General features: G+C 45.1%; 2 protein-coding genes across 4 annotated transcripts in view; one reads left to right on the top strand and one right to left on the bottom strand.

Moving 5' to 3' along the window:
- ECPAS (Ecm29 proteasome adaptor and scaffold) overlaps positions 1-13,134 on the bottom strand; it is a 59,164-nt gene extending 46,030 nt beyond the window's left edge. The window contains exons 1-3 of one of the 3 annotated variants that reach the window (XM_052701395.1): positions 12,698-13,134; positions 3,646-3,776; positions 570-686 (exon numbers count right to left, since the gene is read on the bottom strand). In XM_052701395.1, coding sequence (XP_052557355.1) covers positions 570-686; positions 3,646-3,776; positions 12,698-12,719 — 270 coding nt within the window. In that variant the 5' untranslated portion in view covers positions 12,720-13,134. Of the gene's footprint in view, positions 1-569; positions 687-3,645; positions 3,779-4,129; positions 4,705-12,395; positions 12,566-12,697 lie in introns of those variants that run through there. The other 2 variants (XM_052701394.1, XM_052701396.1) reach the window with 2 other exon arrangements.
- A 180-nt stretch (positions 13,135-13,314) lies between these two features.
- DNAJC25 (DnaJ heat shock protein family (Hsp40) member C25) lies at positions 13,315-21,339 on the top strand. The gene is made up of 4 exons (XM_052701403.1): positions 13,315-13,638; positions 14,775-14,927; positions 17,393-17,863; positions 20,382-21,339. The coding sequence occupies exons 1-4, from the start codon at positions 13,345-13,347 to the stop codon at positions 20,502-20,504; spliced, it is 1,041 nt and encodes a 346-aa protein (XP_052557363.1). The 5' UTR covers positions 13,315-13,344; the 3' UTR covers positions 20,505-21,339.
- The last annotated feature ends 1,487 nt before the right edge of the window (positions 21,340-22,826 follow it).

Below are 22,826 nucleotides of genomic sequence, written 5' to 3'. Positions count from 1 at the left end.
TGCTCATGATTGGTATTTGCAACAGATTTATCACATCTCAAATGACAACCATCTTCCTCAGTCTTACAAAACACCTAAAAACATTCTCCAACTACATCTAATGAAACTATTTAGTATGTAGTTTTACAACCCATAAAATATTCTTAATCTTTTCTTGCTCAACAAGGGCCCTTACTGTAAAAACATAATTAAAAAAAAAGTGCTATCATGTGTTCAGAGACATGCAGATGCTTTAAGTAAGGCCCCATTTCTTCACACATCAAGACGAGGATTGGCAGCAATTTGCAGAATGGGGCTGCTGCAATAAGCAGGCTCTGTACAACAGAAGCAACAACAACTGTTTGTGAAAGATCAAGAGTAATTTTAACAAAATCAGCACCTTAGCTGTTTTATAAAACCAAGTTTTAACCCTACCAGGCTATATAGTTTAAAAAAATGCTTAAGAGGTCAATATCCTTTCAATAACATACTTGCTAGGAGAACAGACAGAACTAAATGCAGAAGCTTTAAGGAATATTCTGCTTATTTCAAGTAAACCAGCAGCTGTTATTGGAAGAACAGATACTTACAGTGACAAAAGACACTGCAGAAGGATCTTGATACTGAACTAGCAATGTCTCTACAGGAAGCTGGATTTTTGGGCGACTTTTTATTCGCTTATTCAGATGAACCAGCAGCTCCATGACCTGAGAGGAAGGAAAAAAAAAAAAAAAAAAAAGAAAGAAATGAAAGAACCCCCACTGTTCACCCACCTGCACTGCCTAGGTAGAAACTAGAAGAATGGAGATTGAAGAGCTTGGAAAGAGGGGGCTGGAGGAAGGTGTTTTCACTTTGATTTAGTTCTCACTGTCTTACTCCATTATTAACAGAAAATAAATTAAATTCATCTCCCACAGGTCTTGTCAATTTTGCCTGTGTTGGTAACTGGTTAGCAATCTCTGTGTCATCATCCTCACCCACAAGTTGTTTCATCTTGTTTTCCTGCTGCGGAGGAGTAAGAGTGACTGGGTGGGCAATCAGCCCAGGTCCCCCTACTACATAAACAAAGTGCCCTAAAGTAGGGTGAAGGCAAGTCCTGAAACTCTTTATTGGTCTATACTTCAGCAGCATACTGGCAACAGACTGATCTTATTTTTTGCTCATTTATTAATTGAAGGAAAGCTACATTTTCAAAACAATTAAAGCAGTATAAGATTTCAAACCACAGTTAAGTTGCATGTGGCTTTTTAAAATAACTTAATCTCCTTTTAAGACAAGGTTGCCTATCTAGTGATCAAGGGAAGCCAGTAGACATGATCCTTCTTGGATTTCAAAGCTGTCTTTCACATCCTTCTGCACAAGATATCCAGCAAACCACTAGAAAAAAAAAAATAAATCACAGTAATGATGGGTGACAGCTCAAGCTCAAATGGTTACATCAGTAGTCAGGGCCCCAAGCTGCTGTAATTCAGGGAGTGTTATTAATTTTGGGTGATACTGCAATAACTGCAAGAGAGTTACAACACAGTACCTCAGTTTTGCCACTCTGTCTATAGTCAGTAGCTTGGTGAACAAAGACTGTCCTTCTCCTTCCTTTCTACTCTATCTACTTTTTAAGCCTTAACTTTCCCATGGTATGAGCACTCACAGCAAATATTAATTCCATTGCCTTTTTTTGAGGCTAGAGTTCAACAACAGGTACATTTTTGCTGATGTGCAGAAGTCATAAGCCTTTCTCTCTGCTCTGGGCAGGGGGATGGTGGAACTAGAAAATCATTAAGGCACCTTCAGACATAAACCACTCTGTGATCCTATGAAAAATATAATATAAAAATATTCTAAGAAATTTCATTAGCTAATTGAGTGCCTTTCTTCATAGTTTCAAGAGCACATGATAACTACATATTTATAAGGACCCTCCCTCCGAATCTGAATACATCCGTTAGCACAGTGGAATGGCATCACGTCTATCAAACTCCCTCTCATGCTATCACTGTCAGGTCCATGTTTTATGCAGAACCTTTTAATTGCTCGGACCTCTTATATTCAGCTGCCTTTCTGGTCAAATCCTGCTGGCAGAACAGCAAACACAAGCGGGTATTCCACTGTCAGAATCCATGTCTCATCACTCATGCCTTTAATATGAAGTTTAACAACACTTCCACACAATCACAAGTGGAGCATCTCTCCTATGAGGAAAGGCTGAGTGAACTGGGTCCGTTCAGCCTTGAGAAAAGAAGACTGAGAGGGGACCTGATCCAGGTCTATAAATATCTGAGGTGTGGGGGGCAGAATGGCGAGGCCAGACTGTTTTCAGTGGTGAGTGGAGACAGGACAAGGGGAAACGGCCGGAAACTGCAGCATAGGAAGTTCTGCACCAATGTGCGCAAGAACTTCTTTACAGTGTGGTGACGGAGCACTGGAACAGGCTGCCCTGGGAGGTGGTGGAGTCTCCTTCTCTGGAGATGTTCAAGACCTGCCTGGATGCCGACCTGTGCGACCTGCTGTAGGGAACCTGCTTTGGCAGGGGGTTGGACTCGATGATCTCTGGAGGTCCCTTCAACCCCTACGATTCTGTGATTCTTTTCCTCACAATTACTCCTCCCTAAATCACTTAGGTCCATCCTTTTCCCCACCTTTGGCTCCTCCATTGAACACCACAAAGTTAGGCTTCAGCAATCCCAGAATGCTCTTCCTCTGCATCTCCTTGTGTGCTCTACCCCTAGGCAGTAATACCTCATTTTAAATAGTGCTCTGACGTTGGCCCATTTTGGTAGGCTTTGTCTCTTGACAGCAAAGTTGAGATTCTCTTATGGCAGCCATGAGAATGATCTGCACAGTGTCCCTTATTCTGAGTCCATAATTTGGGTTTCCACCTGCCAATGTATCTCTGTGCTCATGGACAACACAGCTCCACAAGCTGAAAGACTAATGACTGCCACAATGGGTCTGCAGTTAGGCGGGACAAAGTGTCACACAAGTTCCTCCCTTTTCTATTGCTCTCCAGAGCTGTTTCATGGATGGGGAGATGAGTTTTTATTATATAAGCTAATGCAGGGAACTGAATTCCTTAGGTACATATTCAATCCTAACTACAAAATATTTGTTCTCTCTAATTCACATCCAAGTAGGAGAGGGCCAAACCATTTTGCAGGTAATACTGAATGTATATCTGAATGAACTCTGAAACAAAGCAGTCTTCTGTATTAGGGAAATGAATTCCTTCAGACAGACATTAATTCAGACCTTCAAAATTATTTGGTTTTTGCTTCTACTCCTGCAGTCAAATACTGAAAAACATCAATGAGGTATTTTGCACAGAGAAGGGGGCTTGCTCCACATGCAATCTGAGCCAGGTTGGATGTACAACACTTCTATCCTGGAAGCTGTGGCAGATGACTCTGAGGGAATAAGTCTCTGTTTCAGGTTAACTCCCAGTAAGCTGGCTTCATGCAGAAGAAAATACAGCCTGCATGTGCAAAAATCACACATAAACAAAACACCTTGTTTACGCAGGCAATGACTATCTTCTTTCTCCCTATCAGGCTCACAGTAGCACTTCCTGAAAGAGTAAATCTCTTCACAAAAAGCACCAAAGAGTATTTTAGTGCCATTTCCTTCTGCCTGATGAGAACAATGTACCGGTAGAGTAGACTGCATCCTTACCTTCTTACGAACTCCTTCCTGAGTACTGGACAGCTTGAGGAGAACAGGGGGTAGGAATTTGGAAATAATATTCTGCAACTGCTCGTCTGTTTCTGCATGGCCGAGACGCAAAAACACACGTTCGAGTTGGTCTGCAGTTTAAAGAAAATAAGAGAGGAAAAATAAATCAACAGGATTCAAAACTGCAGCAACATGATTTTTTTTTCTTCCTGAACATCCCTTAATAGGCTCTTAAGAGATGCTACACACAAATACCTTTGTCTCAGCAACACTAAGAACAGACCCACCTTTTATTTTTAACACTAACTAACAGAGTAAACCAGCCCAATGACTCTCTGTACTCTTCTCCACAAGTATGTACGAAGGACTCCTATTACAGACAGAAGCAGTTAAAATCTCCATGATATTGCTTTATATTTTGTTTCAAGTAAAAACCAAAACATGCCCAAAGGTGGTATGAAAGGTTGTCATCTCTAATTCAACTTTTGCACTCCTTGCTTTCACAGCAAAGCTGTGTGGCTGTAGAGCTGCTAACTTCTGGAAGTATGCTGTGATCTGCATTCAGACCATGACATCCCATATCTCTACTAAATAGTAACAGAGCACAAAAGATTTAGCAGCCAGTTCTTATTCTTCTTCTTGTTAAATTTATGTTTCTTATCATGCCTGGGGACCTCATTGTTGTAGATGCTGTGCAAACAGAACAAAACAACCACATAGAGCAGGACCCAACACAGATTACAGCTAGTGCCACAGCAATAAAAAAAAAGTCCAGGCAAAGCATGTGATATAAGCTTTGGGACAAGTCACACCACAGCAGCAGCAAATTAACTAACAGGCTGTAGACTTAAGAAGCATGAACAACAAGTTATAAGTGAAAAGGTCCTCAAAAAGCTTAAGACTGCTGATCAAAATTTAATATCAGAGGGAGAATTCATAGGACATCTTGACACAGATACACCCATTCTGTCCATAACCAATTTTTTTTTTTTTTTTTTTAAAGCCACACAGATTCAGAATGTCTCTAAAAAGCTGTACAAATGTTGTTTCAATTAGCTGCTGACTTCTTACAATTTTTTTTAGCTTCCCCTCCCCGTCCCCCCCACCCCCCCAAAAAAGACAACATTACCATCAGTAGGAAAAAGGCTGCAACTACAAAACACAGATATGTTGCTGCAACTTAAAACACTACTATCCTAATATCACTCTGTGAAGCTGCTGGAGTTTTGTAACAAAACTCAAATAGCAGGTCTCCTAACCAAAACAAAGAAGGAAAACAACAAGAAAATTAAATTCCACAAGCAGGAAGAAGTTGCAAATCCTTCAAGACCAAGAAAAAAAACAAAAACAAAACACATCCATTTTCTCATTGAGATAGCAAAAGACCACTTCAAGAAAACAGATGAGACCAAGTTCTTTTGTCAGCAGCTCACATACATGGGCTGAGAACCATCTGCCTTTGTGTAGAGGATGGAGGAGCTAATATTGAAGGCATTTGCAGCTGGCTGGACAGCTATACCTGCAGCAAAGCCAGACCTGCCCAGCACTCTGCTGCTCTGACAGCCAGGCTGGGTGCTGGCACACAGCACTGGGAGCCTCCCTGCAGGCAGCAAGGAAATGTCTGATGTGTTAAGGGACTAAAGGCCTTAGTGCACCCTGCAGGAGGAAACTGCTTCCCTAACGACTAACCTGGAATGATCTGGCAGAAGCCAAGATTAGAGGGTGACAAGGAAAACTCTCCTTCAGAGGAAAACGATCACTGGGAAGGCTAAGAGGTAAAAGAGAAAGTGTGTCTGCAGGGAATAGGTAAAAGACTGGGTAAATATACACTACTAAAGGTGAGGGAACATAAAGGATGCTCAAATACAAAAGCTCTGGTCAGGAAGTCCCCCATGATGTAGCTGCAGAACAGCTTCACTGTCATATATATATATATATTTTTTTAATCTGTCCTATCCATGTGGTGACTCCTTATAGCGCCATCCCTCCTCTGCCAGCTGCAGATTAAACACCTCCAACATATCACCTCCAACATTTTATTTTCTGCTCAGTAAGTGACAAGCAGCTGAAAAGAGAAATGTGAAATTTTAGCATCAGGGAAATTATAAGCCAAAACTCTGCAGTGCTCACAATGCAGACTTGCAAGCTGATCTCATTTCAGACAGATTTCACAGAACATTTAGGCTGTCAGCTAGTCAACAACCTTAAGATATTTACCTCTTTTTATTTTTAAATCCCAAATCCCTTTTCACCTTCCTTTTTGTGTAGTATTTTACTACTTGAAATACCTCCTGCCTCCTGGATGTCTAACGACCCAAAGAGTGCTCAGAGGCTGCCTGGGACATCCTATCCTTAAGCACTGGAATAGGCTCCCCAGGGAGGTGATTAAACACAACCATCCCTGGATGTGTTTAAAAACCATCTGAATGTGGTGGTCAGGGACAGGATTCAGCAGACAGCTGTTAGAGTAGTGTGGTTAGGTTGTGGTTGGACTTGATGATCTTTAAGGTCTTTTCCAACCTGAGTGATTCTATGATTCTGTGCAGAAGAAACAGCTCAAGCAATCAGTGGAATCATCAGATTTTTTCCCCTTAGAACTAGGACTCCAGGACACCACTACAAATCCACTGTTCTCATGGCAGCTGACTCAGGAACCTCCCAGCACCACATTCCTTCACAAGGGAAGAGATCATGCTCAACTGTAATGAAACACAAGTGAAGTTGTTTCCCCAAGCCATTTGCTTAAGCCACCAGGCCATTGGCATATTCCAAAAGGCACAGAAGTACTGAACTACCATGAACCAGCTGTGAGTCCTGAGGCCATGAAGGCCAATGATATCCAGGGATTTAGAAGGATTTAGAAGCAGCACAAAGGAAGTTCTCCTCCACCTCCGTTCTGCCCTGGTGTGGCCACATCTGGAGTACTGCATCCAGTTCTGGGCTCACCAGTTGAAGAACAGGGAACTGCTGGAGGGAGTCCAGTGGAGGGCTGCAAAGACTATCAGGGAGCTGGACCATCCTCCGTAAGAGGAAAAGCTGAGAAACCTGGGCTGTTCAGCCTGGAGAAGAGAAGGTTGAGAGGGGATCCTATCACTGCCACTAAATATCTAAAATGGTGGGTGTCAAGAGGCTGGGGCCAGGCTCTTTTTGGTGGTGCCCAGTGACATGACAAGACGCAATGGGCACAAACATAAGAAGTTCCTTCTGAACACGAGGAACAACTTCTTTACAGTGATGGTGACAGAGCACTGGCATAGGCTGCCCGGAGGGGCTGCGGATTCTTCAGCTCTAGAGATATTCACAGACATACCCAGATGTCGTCTCTGCAAACTGCAGAGAATCTGTGTTAGCAGGAGGCTGAAACAAGGGATCTCCACTGGTCTTTTCCAACTCCTATGATCCTGTGATTCCTATGACTCCTGTGAACTACAAGCATTTACACTATTTCCAGCTTCTCATATTATTCAGTTGGTACAAGGAGCAAACAGAACTGCAGTAACAAAACAGAAGAAGTTGGATGGGAGGAAAGCGAGGAGCAGAAAGAAAAAAAAAAAGCTACCCCGCTGCTTATCCTCTCCATGAAACAAGTTTATTACTTTTCTCACTCTCTTCATTCTCTTCCATCTAGTTGATTAAGCCCTAAAGCTACAATCACATTTACTTGCCCCAGATGCTGGGATGGCCAGACCATTCAGCGAGCCTGGCTGCAGGTAGGAAACGAAGGAGTTTGTGAGCCTGCAAGCAAGTCACACTCCTGTGCTCCACTGCAAGCTATATCCATAGCAGCAGCACAGGAAAACAAAGAAGGATCATGCCCATAGAGCTATAAATCTCATACACATCAACCATTCAATTCCCAGCTTTCATTCTACTGAGCAAGCCCACCTCTAAGGCTGTTGGTGCTGACAGCAGAGCAGAAGTTCTAGTGAACAAATGGCTCCAAGAGGGATGAGGCAGGGGGAAGACAGCAGACAGAGTTGGACTGCAGCCTACCTATCATAGACCTGTCCAGGGTTACGGCCCCCATCAAGTACTGTAAATCTGCAGGGTTGTAGTTTCAAGAAGGGAGACCATGTGGCTTTACTGCAATAAAAATAATTAAAGCAAGGAGGTCTAACTTGCTTTGCTACATAGCATAGAAGAAAAGATGGCACAATAACACTTTGACTAACCCAAAGCAATTAAAATTTACTGCTGCAGCAATCTTACTGCAATTTGACAGTAACAGCACTACATTTCACATCAGAGAACCTCTAGCAATTCAGCCTTCACCACTGCTATCCCAAACCACGCACAGAATGCAGTTCATCTGACACCCTTCCTGCAATTTCTCCTTTCACAAGTTAATTTGAATGGTTAACAAAGATAATCTGCAAGCTGTTAGAAGCAGTGAAAGGAGCAAGTAGCGAAGATGACATTTGATAAAGTAGAGCAATAACCCCATCTAAGAAGTTGGTATTTCAGCTGCCTGGGATTGTGCAATGGCATCTCCTTCCTAAATGTCACATTAAGTTCTCATCTCAAAGTCAGGATGGCAATACTACCTTGCAATTCACTGCCACCTCTAACATCACTAGTATTAGCTAATTATTATACCTGTATAAACTACTTGCATTGTCAACCCACCATGAATCTGCTGAATATGATGATGGGGGAAGAACTCACTGCTGGAAACCATGGATCAACTAATAACAGACCAGAGAATTAAAAAAAAAAAAAAAATAAAAAAAAACAACACAAAACGCTGAGAAAGCCGAAAATGAAAGAGAGAAAGAAGCACAAGAAGCACGCATCAGTGGAAACACAACTAGAAACCCCAGTGCCCAGACATGCCAGGCTCTAAATAAATCACTCCAAGAACAAGCTTGCACTTCAGCACCTTCATGCCAATGGAAAAGACTAGAGCATGCACAGTCCACTGTGATCTTTGGAAGGAAAAATCCAAATAAGATTAATTCATTACTGTCATTCTGCGCAGCTCTGACTCCATTGTTTTTGGAATATTCTTTCAAGTTTCCCTTTAGATATGTACATGAAAGCTAGCAGATGTTTCTTTAAAGAAAGATGATCACCACATTGCCCACAGTCTGGCTATGGTGGTGGTGCCAACCGTGGTCCTGGTCACTTGCCCACCGCATTAGCAAGCACATGAGAAATCATGCCTAGTTAAATAGGAAGTCTTCAAAACATTACGCATGCCACAGCTATGACAATGACCTTTCACTAAGGATTAAAATAAACAGCAAAGAATGAACTAACTGCATAAGTAGAAGGATGAATAACAGAGTTTTATTTTTAAAGCTCATACCATTAAGTTCATGCAAAATTTGTAATAGCTATTCATGTATTTTGGCATAGTCACAACTTATTTCCTAAAGGCTCTGCAGTATTTTCACAAAGCATTCAATTTTTTATGAGGCTTTTCTTGAAAAAAACATGTTTCCAAAAGGAAGAACACAAGGATGATTTAACAATAGGCACTGCGTAGGAAGAGACCTTCTCTTCCACCATATGCAGGAAACAAAGTGGCAGGACAACAAGATGAATCTTTGTATTACTGCTTCCAGCAGCAGCGTCCAATTTGCTCCCACTGACACAGCGTACTTGGAATTTGAAATCCTCAAGTTACCATGGCAATGCAGTTACCTATTCGCGAGAAAATGTGTTTTACTTTTTTTTTTTTCCTCTTTTTTTTTTTGCTTCCTCCAGTCTCCATTTAAAACTACAAAAAAGAATACAAGATTTGGTGCTTAAGACCACACCTCCTGCAAAAACCAAATGACTTCAACTTGTGTGCTATAAGCTTCCAAGACCCTGTGACACTGGCTGCAGCATGGTCGGCAGTATCACTTGGCCTTCTTCAGAACTAATCCTTGCAGTCAACAGCAAGCCCACAACCTGCTCACTGAGACAACATGCCCCTTCTTCCAGTCTGCTCTATGGTAGCTTGCCAAACAGAACGACAGAAAGACATGGAAAGGATAAAGCAAATAAATAAATAGTTCAGTGTTTTCTACTCTTTAAAAGAAAGTAAGCAAACACCTTTGGTTTTTTTTTCCAGCTAAAATCACACGTGAATTCTTTGGATGCTTGGTCTTGCTAAGAGAGCTGACCTATCAATTCTGCATTGCCAAGACATCATCTTGCTGAGCTCAGCTCCACTTCTTGTGCCCAGGCCCTCCTTCCTGTCCTCACAAAGACAGTCTTATCTCTTTCAAGTATTCATAGGCACTATGTGCAGCAGGTTGGCCATCTCAGCAACATGTACTGGTGCAACTGAGGATCAAACAAGATACCCTCTCCTTTTCATGAAAACAGACTCCAGAAACTATCAAGACTAGGACATGACTTGGTATTTAACTATCCTAGGAACAATTTAACTAGAAACCTAGGAGAAAGTCCTAGGTTCTCTGCAAAACAAAGAAGAGTAGAAAACCAAAGTTCTGTGCCTAAAACAGTAAATTATCTTCACGTTCCTGGAAAAGTTTGTTTGACATATTGGTGGGACTGCTGCAATAAAGCACTTCCTGAAGCATGTCTCAGTACAGCAAACAAAAAGCCTCAGTTACTCAGGCACCACAGAACCAACACTTCATTGGAGTCCCCAGCATCTTCCCCAGAGGGAACACAGGGGTGACTGCCTGGATGGCACACAGGCTTAGGGACAAACATCTGCTTCTGCAAAAGCTCCAACATCTTTCAGTCTCTCAAGAAAAAAGTAATTGTTTCTGTGCTATTCTGCATGCAGAAGGATCGAGTTAGGGAATCAAACTGGTTCTTGCCCACTGTGCCACTGCTAGAAAAGATGTCAAGTTCTTGTTGAAACGGTATTAGACTCTGGGAGAAAATACACCCTGTACAATTATAGCAGCAAACAGTGAGTCAGGATTTGCTGCATGCTATTCCTGGCTCTACCAGTAACCCATTATGCACCCAAAGGCAAACCACTTGTGGGAGCATTTGTAGAATTGGGCTACATTGTGTTGTTCTAAAGGCAACAGTGGAAAGCAGCGGGAATGCATTGGGAGGATTATATCCTTTATTCCATCCTGCCCTTCCATATTATGGAATTTTTATTTTTATTTATTTATTTATTTTTAAACGGAAGAGTGCATTCCAAATTCCACACATGTGCAATGTGCCAGGCTCAGGCCTCCCATCCAATTGACTAGCAATTACTCAAAATGAGATGCTCACTCTTACATCTGAACTTTCGCAGTTTCAGGATCAGTTAAATGGCTTTGCACTGATTTTTAACCTTCACTCTGATGCTGCTTTCAATTAACTTGACCTCTCAAACAGTCAGTACCCACCTATGTAACCTAAGCAAAGAACTTTGTGTTTTACTGGTGCTACAGAACTAAATACATATAAAAGGAAAACTGATTCTCAAATCTAAAACTAGTAATAATTACACCTCTTATTTTGGGAAGTACCATCATTCTAAAAAGAAACAGATCTTTCCCCTTATGCTAGTGTTATACTCTTTAAGTGCATCAAAAGAGGAGATGGTTCAGTTTCCCACTCCTCCTATGCCTTGAGGATAAAAGTTAATGGAGAAAGAGAAATTTAAGTAAGATGACAGTGGCAGATGAGGTACCAGGGAAAAACCAACAAACCAATCAAAAAAAAAAAACCCCAACACTCTTTCTCCACTGGACCAAACACAGTTTCTCACAAGGCTTAGAATTCAGTGAAATTTGCTCTGTTCTGAGGATGCAGCAGAGCAGCAACGACAACACCGGGCAGTTTTTGACTCAAGTCTTGTTCTGAAGACATTCAGAGCAGTTCAACACAAAGGACTGTGGAGAAGCTGATCCGCAGCTCAGGACCGGTTTGCAGGATCAGCTCTGGGGCTGGGGAAGATAGAAACGCTGCACGGACAGAACCGGCAGAGCTGCGGGAAGGAACCGCACCGACTGCTGCGCCAAGCGGCGGAGGGACCTCCTGGAGGACAGCAGCAGTCAGGGCTGCCGCGATCACCGCTTCTCCCAGTTGTCCATGGAATAAATAGCCTGGCATTCGTGCCCTCCAACACAAGGCTCGGCGTAACCCGAAGACCCGCACCCCGCCACGAGGCCCTGCGTTACATAAAGCACATCCCCGGCGCTCCGTGTGCCACCCAGCCCCGCTCCTGAGCAGAACAAAGAGCGGTTGAAAGGTCACGCAACGGGCCGGACCACGAGCCCCCGGCGGGGTCACGCCTCAAACGGGTCTGGGCGGGGCCGCGAGGAGCCGCCAGGAGAGAGGCTCCGCCGCCCGCACCGCCCCGGAGCGCTTTCCTGCACACGAAAGCACCTCCACAGAAGCGAGCTGAGAGAACGAAAACCACCACGAGAAAAATCGCAACGGCATCAACAGCACCGATACGCTGCCAGACCTATCGTTCCAGAGCGACCTTTCGCTCAGCTGAGTCACACGCTGCCCATTAATTAATCCTAACCGGGAAGAGCTCTACGCATCGCGGGGAAGGCAGGGAAACAGGACTCGGCGGAGAGGAGCAGGGCGCTTCCCGCGGACACGGTGCCGACGAGCGCCGTCCCCACCCCGAGCCCCTCAGCCCCCCCCGCAGCCGCTCCCCGAGCGCCGCAGCCCCGCAAGGTCACACAAGCCGCGGGGCAGGCCAGGGCCGCCGTCCCGGACTACATTTCCCAGCCGGCCGCACGGCCTTCCTCCCCAACCCCCGATCCCCGCAGCCCCGGTAGCGCGGTGACCGCGCGCGGCCGGGCCCGCAGCCCGCCGCCACTCACTGAGCTCGTCCTGCGCGGCCGCGGCGGCCGCAGCCATGTTGCCGGCCGGGGAGTGAAGGCAGGCGAGAAGGCGGAGGGCGGGCTGGGAGACGCGCCGCGCTCAGCCCGGCCACCGCGAGGCCGCTCCCGCCCCTCTCTCTCCGCAGCTCCCCGGGCGGCACCGGGCCGCTCCCGCCTCCTCCCCCGCCCCGACGCAAGCACCACGAGGGACGGACGGACGGGCCCCGCGCCGCCCTCCCTTTATATTTAGAAAGAGCTGAGCCATCGCCCCGCCGCCCCGCCCGCTCCGCCATCACGCTGACCCGAGTCCAGGCTGCTCTCCATGCCGGCCCGCGCCCGTCTGCGCGCACCGCAGGGGCGGGGGAGGAAAGCGCTCCGGGGCGGCGCGGGCGGCGGAGCCTCTCCTCCTGGCGGCTCTCCGCGGCCCCGCCCAGAGCCGGCGCGGCCCGTTGCCCCTCGTCCTTTTGACACCCGCCCTCCAGATATCTAGGAGCACTGCTGAGATCCCGCCTCGGTCCTCCCCAGGCCGAACAGCCCCGGCTCTCTCAGCCACTCCTCATCAGGGAGCCGCTCCTCGTGCGGCCCCGCGCTCCCCCTCGGATGGGTGAACAAGCGGGATAAGCTGGAAGAAGTCGGGAAGAGCGCCGGGATTTGGCAAGGCACGGGGCGCGAGGAGCCTCCGAGACGGGGCGGCCGGCCGACGTGGCACGGGCAGGAGGAGCAGCCGTGCAAAAAACCCGTCTCGAGGGCCAGTGAGGCGCCTGCACGGCCGCATAGAGCTGCGCGCGCCCCGGGCGGCGTCTACGGCGACGGCAGCCCCCTGCCGGCGGCCGGGGCAGGGCGGGCTGCAGGGCGGGCTTTACGCCCCGCTCCCCGCCCTCTCCCGCCCCTCCCGGCCCTGCGGTAGCGCGCAGGCGCGGCGGCGGCGGCAGCGGCGGGGCGCACCGAGATGGCGGCGGCCGGCGGCCGGCGTTGGCTGCTGTGCCTGTGGCTGTCGGCAGCACTGCTGCTGCCGCGCCCGGCGCGGGGCCTGATCGAGGGGCTGTACTGCGGGCGGCGCGTGTGCTACGAGGTGCTGGGCGTCGGCCGACAGGCCAGCAAGGCGGAGATCGCCCGCGCCTACCGGCAGCTGGCTCGTCAGTACCACCCCGACCGCTACCGCGGGGAGCCGGCCGCGGCGGGCGGCTCGCGGGCTGCGCACGAGAAGTTCCTGCTCATTGCCACCGCCTACGAGACCCTCAAGGTGAGAGAGCGGGACCGCCGCCGCGGCCGGAGCCGCTCCGGTAAGAGACAGCGCGGGGCCCGGGCGGGAGCGGGGCCCTCGGGCGGGCGGCGGCGGCCCCGCGCGCCCCGGCGGCGTCGTGCCGAGCGGCGCGGGCTGCCCGCAGCGCACGGGCGGCGGCGGCGTGGACTCCGCGTGTGTGGCGCTGACCCGCGGCCGCCCGAGCGGCTCCGCTCGCGGAGGTCGGACCTCGGGATGGGGCGCGACTGTGTAGTGCGGCGGATCGCGAGGAGTCGATCGGCTTGGCGTTCCTTTGTGTGGGCTCAGCCGAGGGAGGAGAACGCCGCCGGTGTTTTGCGATAGTCCGAGAGCGTGGGGGGAGGACGGGCTGCCCTTGGAAGCCCCTCTGAAGTTAGGCTTCTTGTACAGCCGTATCTTTAAGCGAAAAAGCGTCGGTAAGCAGCAGATTGACAGCGTGTGAGACCTGTAAGCAAATCCAGGCAGGGTGAAAATGTGTGGGCTGGCCACGGTGTGGCCAAAGAAATGGGAGATGGAAACCTGCAAGTGCTTCAGGGTCCACGAGGAACTTTTTGGAGTAGAAGAGGAACGCAGTTACAGCTGACAAAGTTAAATTTCTCGTCTTATTATTCTGTGGGTCAAAATGAGAAATAGCTCAAGAAAATGGGAACAATGAGGTTTTGAAACATCCTAACACCAGACAGATTCCTTGGCCCCATAAGCAAATCCTGAAAGATTTGAAAAACAGACTTTTGCTATTTGGTTCGTCTGGAAATCTTTTTGTGAGCAATGTCTATCAGTTCCAGCTCCCCCAGTATCTGATTCAGAAAATAGATTTGCTGATTATGTGAATTTCAGTTGCCTGTGTTTATTTCAGTATTAAATAAAGTCTTCTTATAATCTATACTATAGGTACTTAAACCCGCGTGTTTGTAAGCTGTGTGTGGGCTGATGAGGGTAAGAACAAATTAATTTAGTGTACAGGAAAATGATGAAAGAATTTCCTCAGTGCTTCATGGCTGTTCTTCTGCAGAATTCGTAACAGCGCAGTCCTTCATGAGATGTAAAACACAGCGGTAACAGAGTAAGTGAAAACAGCCATCTGAACCTACACATGCTTGTCATCTCTGATTCTACAGGATGAAGAAACACGTAAAGATTATGATTACATGTTGGATCATCCTGAAGAGTATTACAGACACTACTATCACTACTACAGCAGGAGATTGGCACCTAAAGTGGATGTCCGAATAGTGATTCTCGTTACGGTGTGTGCCATCTCTGTGTTTCAGGTAAGATCTCACTTTCATGTGGCAACGCTCTGTGAATTTCTGAAATGGAAGAGAATCATCTGCAGGTCTTGTAGCATGCCAGCCTTCAAACAGTGCCAGCAAGGAGGTTCTTCTGTGGCTGCTGTGGCAAACTTGCCCCTGGCATCTGTAACAAATCTGCAGTCAGGGTGTGCCAAGCGGATTTTGTGCACTTGGTAGCTTGGTCAAAGATGCACAGTGCAATTAGTGATCGGCTTATTTACACAGTGGAGTATTTTGTACAGACTAGTGCAGCTCTCCTAGAGTAGACACTTAGTTCTCCATGGCAGGCTGAGGACAGCCTGTTCCTGTGCACAGAGAGGGCTGGTGCTGCAAGGTGGGCCTCAGGTTTTCAAGCTGTGTGAGGTTATTTTTTTTTAACAGGCCACTTGCAGTCTAAACTCAGAACTCAGTTTAGATGACAATACGAAGTATCAGAATTGTTGTTTGCTAACGTGTGTATTTTATACAGTAGTTTACTTTAAACGGCAGATTAGTGAAGTTTCTTCACTAAGTGTGGTAGGTAGTTCCATTTTCAAGGAAACGGTCAGTGTTTTAGATGAGAAAACTTGTGCTTTTGCTGGCAATTACTTAACTGGAAGAAAGTATATAATTATTTTGTTTAGCATCCATTAGATTATTGATTCCAAACTTCCTTAAGGAAACTCCCAAAGTTGGTATTTAGGAGATGAAAATGCAGGTTGGTCTGTGGTACGGATAACTTTCTTTTTAATTGGAAGGCAAAAAAGCCCAACAAAACATGTTGATCAGATTTTGAGAGTTTGAAATAACACGTTCTAGTGGCATACTCACCCAAATAAGTAATTTTTCATCAGACTTACTTCTAATTACGGTTTTACATTTCACCTCTTATTTTGGCTATAAGTGGGAACACTCACTTTGCCTGTAGGTCACCTCCTACATGATTAAATACAAGTTTACACTGAATTACAGAATCACCAAGGTTGGAAAAGACCTACAAGATCATGCAGTCCAACCATCCCCCTGTCACCAATAGTTCTCACTAAACCATATCCCTCATCACAAAATCCAAATGTTCCTTGAACACCTCCAGGGTCGGTGACTCCACCATGTCCCTGGGCAGCCCATTCCAGTGCCTGACCACTCTTTCAAAGAAGCAGTATTTCCTAATGTCCAGCCTGAGTCTCCCCTGGCGCAGCTTGTAGCCATTCCCTCTGGTCCTATCACCAGTTACACGAGAGAAGAGGCCGGCCCCCAGCTCACTACAGCCTCCCTCCAGGTAGTTATGGAGAGCAATGAGGTCTCCCCTGAGCCTCCTCTTCTGCAGACTGAACATTCCCAGCTCCTTCAGCCACTCCCCATAAGCCCTGTGCTCCAGACCCCTCACCAGTTTTGTCGCCCTTCTCTGAACCCACTCCATGGCCTCAGTGTCTTCCTTGCAGAGAGGGACCCAAAACTGGACACAGCCCTGGAGGTGCGGCCTCACCAGAGCTGGGTGCAGGGGACAATCACTGCCCTGTTCCTGCTGGCAACGCCGTTCCTGATGCAAACCAGGATGCCATTGGCCTTCTTGGCCACCCGGGCACACTGCTGGCTCCTGTTCAGCCAAGCATCAGTCAACACCCCCAGGTCCATTTCCTCTACGCAGTCTTCCCAAGCCTGTTTTTGAATTAGCAAAATTAGCTGTTCTGAATTAGCAAACTGATTTGCTTTTCTCTTGCTTATTGGTGTTTGTGCTTCTTTTGTTAAGAATATAAAGAGTGTACCTGCCTGCTCTGTTGTTTTCAGAAATGGGCATGCTGCTGTTCAAAAAAAAAAGGCACAAAATGGCATGTTCATCTCAAATGTTATTTGTATTGTTCTTTTTTCCCACTTGAAATTCAGAGGGTAGCTCAAGATTAGAGTGAGGTATTGAATCTTGTAAAGTCAATCCTGTCCAACTAACAAGATTGTCATGTAAGTAAGCTATGGTTAATTAACTATGTAAAGTGGGTAATAATTTTATAATGAAATGCTCATATGCCGGACTTCTGATCATGGCCACCACAGCCCAGTGCAAGCTTCATTTGAAGCAGTGGGAGATAACCATCTTCTCATGAGCAAACCCAGTGTGAGCAATGTCTTTCTTTACACTCTGCTTGACCTTCTTTGCCACTGTATATTTCTGTGTGATAAATATGCATCACACACACATACATGTTCTGTGCATATCACGCAGCAGTATGCATATTAGTTATGTCTGTTTCCCAGGTTTCTTGTCAGGTTTGGAGCAATAATTACAGGTTCTACAGAAGTTGTGCTGTTGCCTTTAGTTTTCACCGTCACTGTAATACAATTGTGGTTAAAGGTATACAGCAGCATATTTTATTCTGGCAAAGCTCCAAATAGAAATGTGTCCATATCAAAACATGGCTTTTATTGCCTTTTTTTTTTTTTTTTTTTTTTTTACTGTTCTTAAATTACAGTTCTTCAGCTGGTGGAGTAGTTACAATGAAGCTATCAACTATCTAGCTACAGTGCCAAAATACCGTATACAAGCTACTGAGATTGCCAAGCAACAAGGTTTACTCAACAAGACCAGAGAAAAAGGCAAGAACAGGAGGTCTAAAGAAGAAATTCGTGAAGAAGAGGAAGAAATCATCAAAGACATTATTAAAAATAAAATAGATATAAAAGGCGGTTATCAGAAGCCCAAGATATATGATATCCTTCTGTTTCAAATCCTTCTAGCTCCTTTCTACTTGTGCAAGTACGTAATTTGGTACTGTTGGTGGATTTATTGTTTCACTATTAAAGGCCAAGAATATGGTGTAGAAGAGAAGCTGTATATCATACGAAGATACATGAAAATGTCTCAGTCTCAGTTTGACAGCCTGGAAGATCATCAAAAAGAGACCTTTCTTGAGCGGCAGCTGTGGATACGAGAAAACTATGAGGTGAGTGGCCGGGGAGGAAAAGATAACGTTAGTTATGCACCATTCCCAGAGTAAGAGCAGGTACCTTAAGGTCTTTGGAACAGTGATGGGGGAAGCCCTGCTTCAGTTCTAGCTGTTGCTGTCTACATTTCAAATGGTTAGAGAAGCACTTGGTTTGTTTTCTTCATCATCTTATGTTCACTTGCTGATAGGCAGCAGCTCCTGGACATGCCCATTGATAAAAGAAGGGATTCACTTGCTTAGGCGTTGAATCCACCTGTGATAGCCAGTCTGTGAATACAAGGTTAATTGGATCTGATGACAGGCTGTCCTGTGACCATGTGACATAATAAAGTTCTTGCAGTACGTTAAAGAGCATGGTTCTCCAAATAATAATAATTTTGTAGTGAAGACTGGATCACCTGAAACTCCTGTTTTATTAGTCTCCTGAACCATGAATTCCTAGCTTGTTTTTGATAACTATCCCTTTTATAACTATTCTTTTGCTTCCACTGAGTCTGAGTCTGAGGCTGTTCTTTCTGTGCTGTGTTCCAGCTTAACTAAAAATGGTATATGAAATATCACAAGGCACAACTGCTGCTTCTTTCCTGGGATAGCCAGTTACAAAACAGCAAGTACATAATTTTTCTCAAGCTTTCTGTGAGAGCAATGAAAGAGCATGAGCCCCAGCATGTAATTTGCATTCCAGACAACTTGGGGTGCCAGGAGGTAGCAGACTGACAAAGCACTCTTATTGTTGTATTGAAGCTCATCTGTGGGCCATCTGGGTAGGAGACTTCCAGAAGTGAAACTGAGAAGGAGGATTTGTCCTGCCCAAAAGATGTTGCTGCAGCTTGCCTTCTCCAAAAAAAGATGGCAGAACTGCTTTTGCTTCTGATGAGAGGCACCATAGGGAATATCACCTTGAAAACAGTCAGAACTGGATTAGTTTAGAAACTTGAAGAGAAAAATGCTAGAATTGATGCTAATATAAGGAGAGGAATAGCCATCAGATTAGCCATGCATGTCGAATTAGATTAGGTTTTCTCGAAAACAATCTGAAAGCTTGAAGATCTAGTAATGTTAGTAGTCAAAGCAGATGTCCTAAGGAAAATGTAGGGTAGAATAGGTATTCTGTTGCAGAGGAAACGTTTCATGGTTTGAGTTGCTGCTTCTAACTGCTGTTTTGTTCACTGAGTGTAAAAGAGCTGTGTTTATAAGAGGGAAGTCTCTTTAGCCCAAAGTCATCTGTGGTGGCCAGCAGGTGATTTTTAGCGAAGAATACAAGAAATTTGCACCCATGTAGCAGTATTTCCCCCTTGCAATCTGCAACTTTGGAACTTCCTGAACAGGAAATGGTGCCTTTGTAGTTTACATCTTTAATTAGTTTTTCTTCAGTAAACATACTTAGCTATTCCTTGGTTGCATTAAAAAGTTCAGTGTTTGCATTGCTATCTGGTTGTGAGTTCAGCAGTATATTCAGAGAATAGATATATATATATATTAAGGCCCCAGACACCTGCTGGTTATATGGAGAATAAATTGTAGGGAGAAATAATCATTCCTCTTATGCTGCCAGTTCTTCTCTGTACCACTACTATAGACTTACTAAAAGACTCAGTCTTGTCTTTTCAAGGCTGAAAACAGCTTATATGTTACTTTTGTTATAGCAGCTGCCTGTCTGCATATTTAGTTTTTTCCAATGTCCTTCTGGGAATGAGTGGGAATTCAATATATTGGCACATTGTGAAGCTCAATAAAAACATGTTTTCTTCTGTTGCTTTCCTGGTAATTTTTAAAATCTGCATGATCACTGAACCTTGAGCTTGTGTATTTATACAGTCATCAGGAATATTTAAAAAAAAAAAAAAGGCTCTTTCAAAATCTTTGCTTACAGGTAGACTTCAGATTACATAAACACAGTATCTTGTTGAAATATAGTGCATGTATCTACGTGATCTGCTGTTCAACATACTGTTGCCTGTTTTAGATACATGACTGCTATTGAAATCTACAGATATCAGCAATGACACTTTTTCTTGCCATATTTTATATACTTGTCATCCCTACCATCAATACTTACTACAGAGATTCTAACTTAAACTGAATTAGAAAAAAGAAGGTTTATTTCTGTCTAACTGAAGGTGAAAAATAAAAGTGAGAAGCTAAGCTGTGTTGAATGGTGCGTGTGCTGGACTGAGATTCAAACCAGTTCTTTACTGGCAAATTTCATTTTGTTGACTGCAGGGCATTTAGTTCTTTGGCAAAACAAGCAAACAGTAAAATTGTGCTAGCCATTACAGCACAGTCTTGCAACAAAGTAGTTCTGCTATCAGCAGAAATCCAGAGCATCTCAACTACAGCTTCTAGGCTCCTTGCTGAAGGCTCGTACACCACATGTAGGTCGTGGTCTTTTGCTTGTCGCTTTTCAGCTTGAAATCAAGGTAACAGAGGGTTGAAGTATTGCTGTTTACACCTCTCTTCAGGTTCTCTTAAGATTTTTCTTCAGCTTTACTAAAAACTTCTGTCTGTCTTTCAGGTCTATAAACAAGAACAAGAGGAGGAGTTAAAGAAGAAGATGGCCTTGGATCCTCGATGGAAGAGGTATCGGAGGTGGATGAGAAATGAAGGACCTGGAAGACTGACTTTCATTGATGACTGAAAGTTGCTGAACACAGTGCGTGCTGATGTCGGCAGTGATCTGCAAAACTTTTTGCTACATCATTCAGAGTTTTATCTGCTGGTTTGGCAGTGATCTAAAACTCAGGAATTATTAAATGAGGCCGAAAAATAGTACAGGTTTACGGTTTTTATAAATCAGAATTATTAAACAGGCATAACTCAATGTGTATATCTTACATGGGGATCTTAATGTGGAATTCATTATTTCAAATAATGTATTTCCTCTACATATTTCCTTCTCATGATCAATGGAATCGTAATTTCAATCTTTCTGAACCTGTTTCTTGATCTGTCCTTGGAAGTCTCGGTTCTTGATTCTAAACCGAAGGGTTCATGCGAGTGAACACTGGAAATTGAAATTGTTGGGAAGGACTCTGAAGCAAGGGCCATTTCTTACTTTCCTCTTCTCTTCCACCTACTTTTCAACTTACTTTTTACAATGCCAAATTGTTTTTTGATGTAGACAAAATGGGGATTATACCAGACTACTTCTTTTGCTATTCCCTCTCCAATTGGAAATGAATTTTATTCTTTGTGGGAATAAATGATGCATGATTGATCACCGTTATGGTGCAAACCAGCCTTAATTCTTTGTTCTGCAGAGTGGTTCACGAAATAGCATACTTAAGTCACTTACGTTTGGTTTTAAATCTTGTACATTAGATTGTACCTACATGTTCAGAACAAGCGTACCAGTGAATACTAGGCAACTAAATGTGAAACTTCTTTCACCAAAGTATTGGTAAAGGGAAAATGACCCTTTGTTTAAAAGGGCAATCTTGATGCCTTATGTAAATAAAAGTTTATATAATATACATCCTGGATTTGTTTTAAATTTAAACCTGAAGTATTCTTTATCCATTCTGATTCTTCTGATCAGACATCAGCGTACTTAGAACACAACAGTTCCCTTTGCTTCCATCTGTAACTGAAGCCAAGTCAGAGTTTCCACGTTTCCAGGTTACGATTTCCGTATTTCTACTCGAAAACTTTACTGGGGAAAAAGTACTCAGCGTTTGCAGCCAGATTGGGCTGCTTCTGTCTCTTCTCATGTCTGTGAAATCTGTATCTGTGCAGGTTGGTTCTGGGAGAAGGTCTCTTAAACTTGCCGCTGCTTCCAACGCTTGTAATAGCTAGAAGTTTTGAAGTGCTTATAGACCAATTTTTGAAGTAAGACAATTCTGATTCTGCCAAGATGAGCAACCAATCATAGAATCATTTAATTTGAAAAAAACCTAAGATCTCCAAGCCCAACCATCAACCTGACCTACTGAGTTCCATAAGTAAGCCATTCTCCTCAATGTTCGCTTGTCAGTTCCACCACCTTCCTGTGTAGTCAGACTGAAGAAATTATTTCAGATATCCAGAAAGATCTAAACCTCTCCTAGTGCAGCTTCAGGCCACTACCTTGCATCCTACTGCTTGTCACCTGAGAAAAGAGGCTGTCGTCCACCTTGCTGCAGTCACATTCTCAGGTATCTGTAGAGAGAGATGAGGTCTTCCTTCAGCCTCCTCCAGACTAAACAACCCACTCTTCATACATCTTCTTTTCCAGTCCCTTTACCAGCTTAGTTGCTTGCCTCAAGCAACTCAGCTTCCTTCTTACAGTGAGAGGCTCAAACAACACAGTATTCAAGATGTGGTCTCACCACAAGGAGGCAATCCCTTCCTTAGTCCTACAGGTGATGCTATTTCTGATTTAAGCCAAGATGCCATCAGCCATCCTGGCCACCTGGTTGCATTGCTAGCACATGTTCAGCTGAGCATCAATCAGCACCCCCAGCTCCTTTTCTTTCGGGCACCTTTTCAGATACTCTGCCCCACGCCTGTACCTCTGCGTGGAGCTGTTGTCAGTCAGGTGCAGAGCCCAGCACCGAGCCTTGTTGGGTGTCATGTGGCTGGTCTCAGTCCATCAATCCAACCTATCCAATGCAGATTCCCCCTACCCTCCATCAGATCAACAGTCCAGTCCAATTTGCTGTCCTCTGCAAACTTCCTGAGGGTAGACTGAATCCCCTTGTCCAGATTGTTGATAAAAATGTTAAACAAAACTGTCCCCTACACTGAACCCTGGGGAACACCACTGGCGACTGGCCACCAGCTGGACTGAACTCCATGATCTCTGATCATTCTCTATGATTCACTACGGCTCTTTGAGACCTGCCAGCCAGCCAGAACTTCACCCAGTGAACTGTGCACCTGTCCAAGCTGGGAGCAGCCAATTTCTCCACGAGGATGCTGTGGGAGATGAGATGGTGTCAGATGCTTTACTGAAATCTAGGTAGATAGCATCCACAGCCTG

The sequence above is a fragment of the Tympanuchus pallidicinctus genome, unplaced genomic scaffold (assembly GCF_026119805.1).
Source record: "Tympanuchus pallidicinctus isolate F22 unplaced genomic scaffold, pur_lepc_1.0 scaffold4, whole genome shotgun sequence".
Classification (NCBI taxonomy): Eukaryota; Metazoa; Chordata; class Aves; order Galliformes; family Phasianidae; genus Tympanuchus; species Tympanuchus pallidicinctus.
This window is presented reverse-complemented; position numbering and strand designations above follow the sequence as displayed.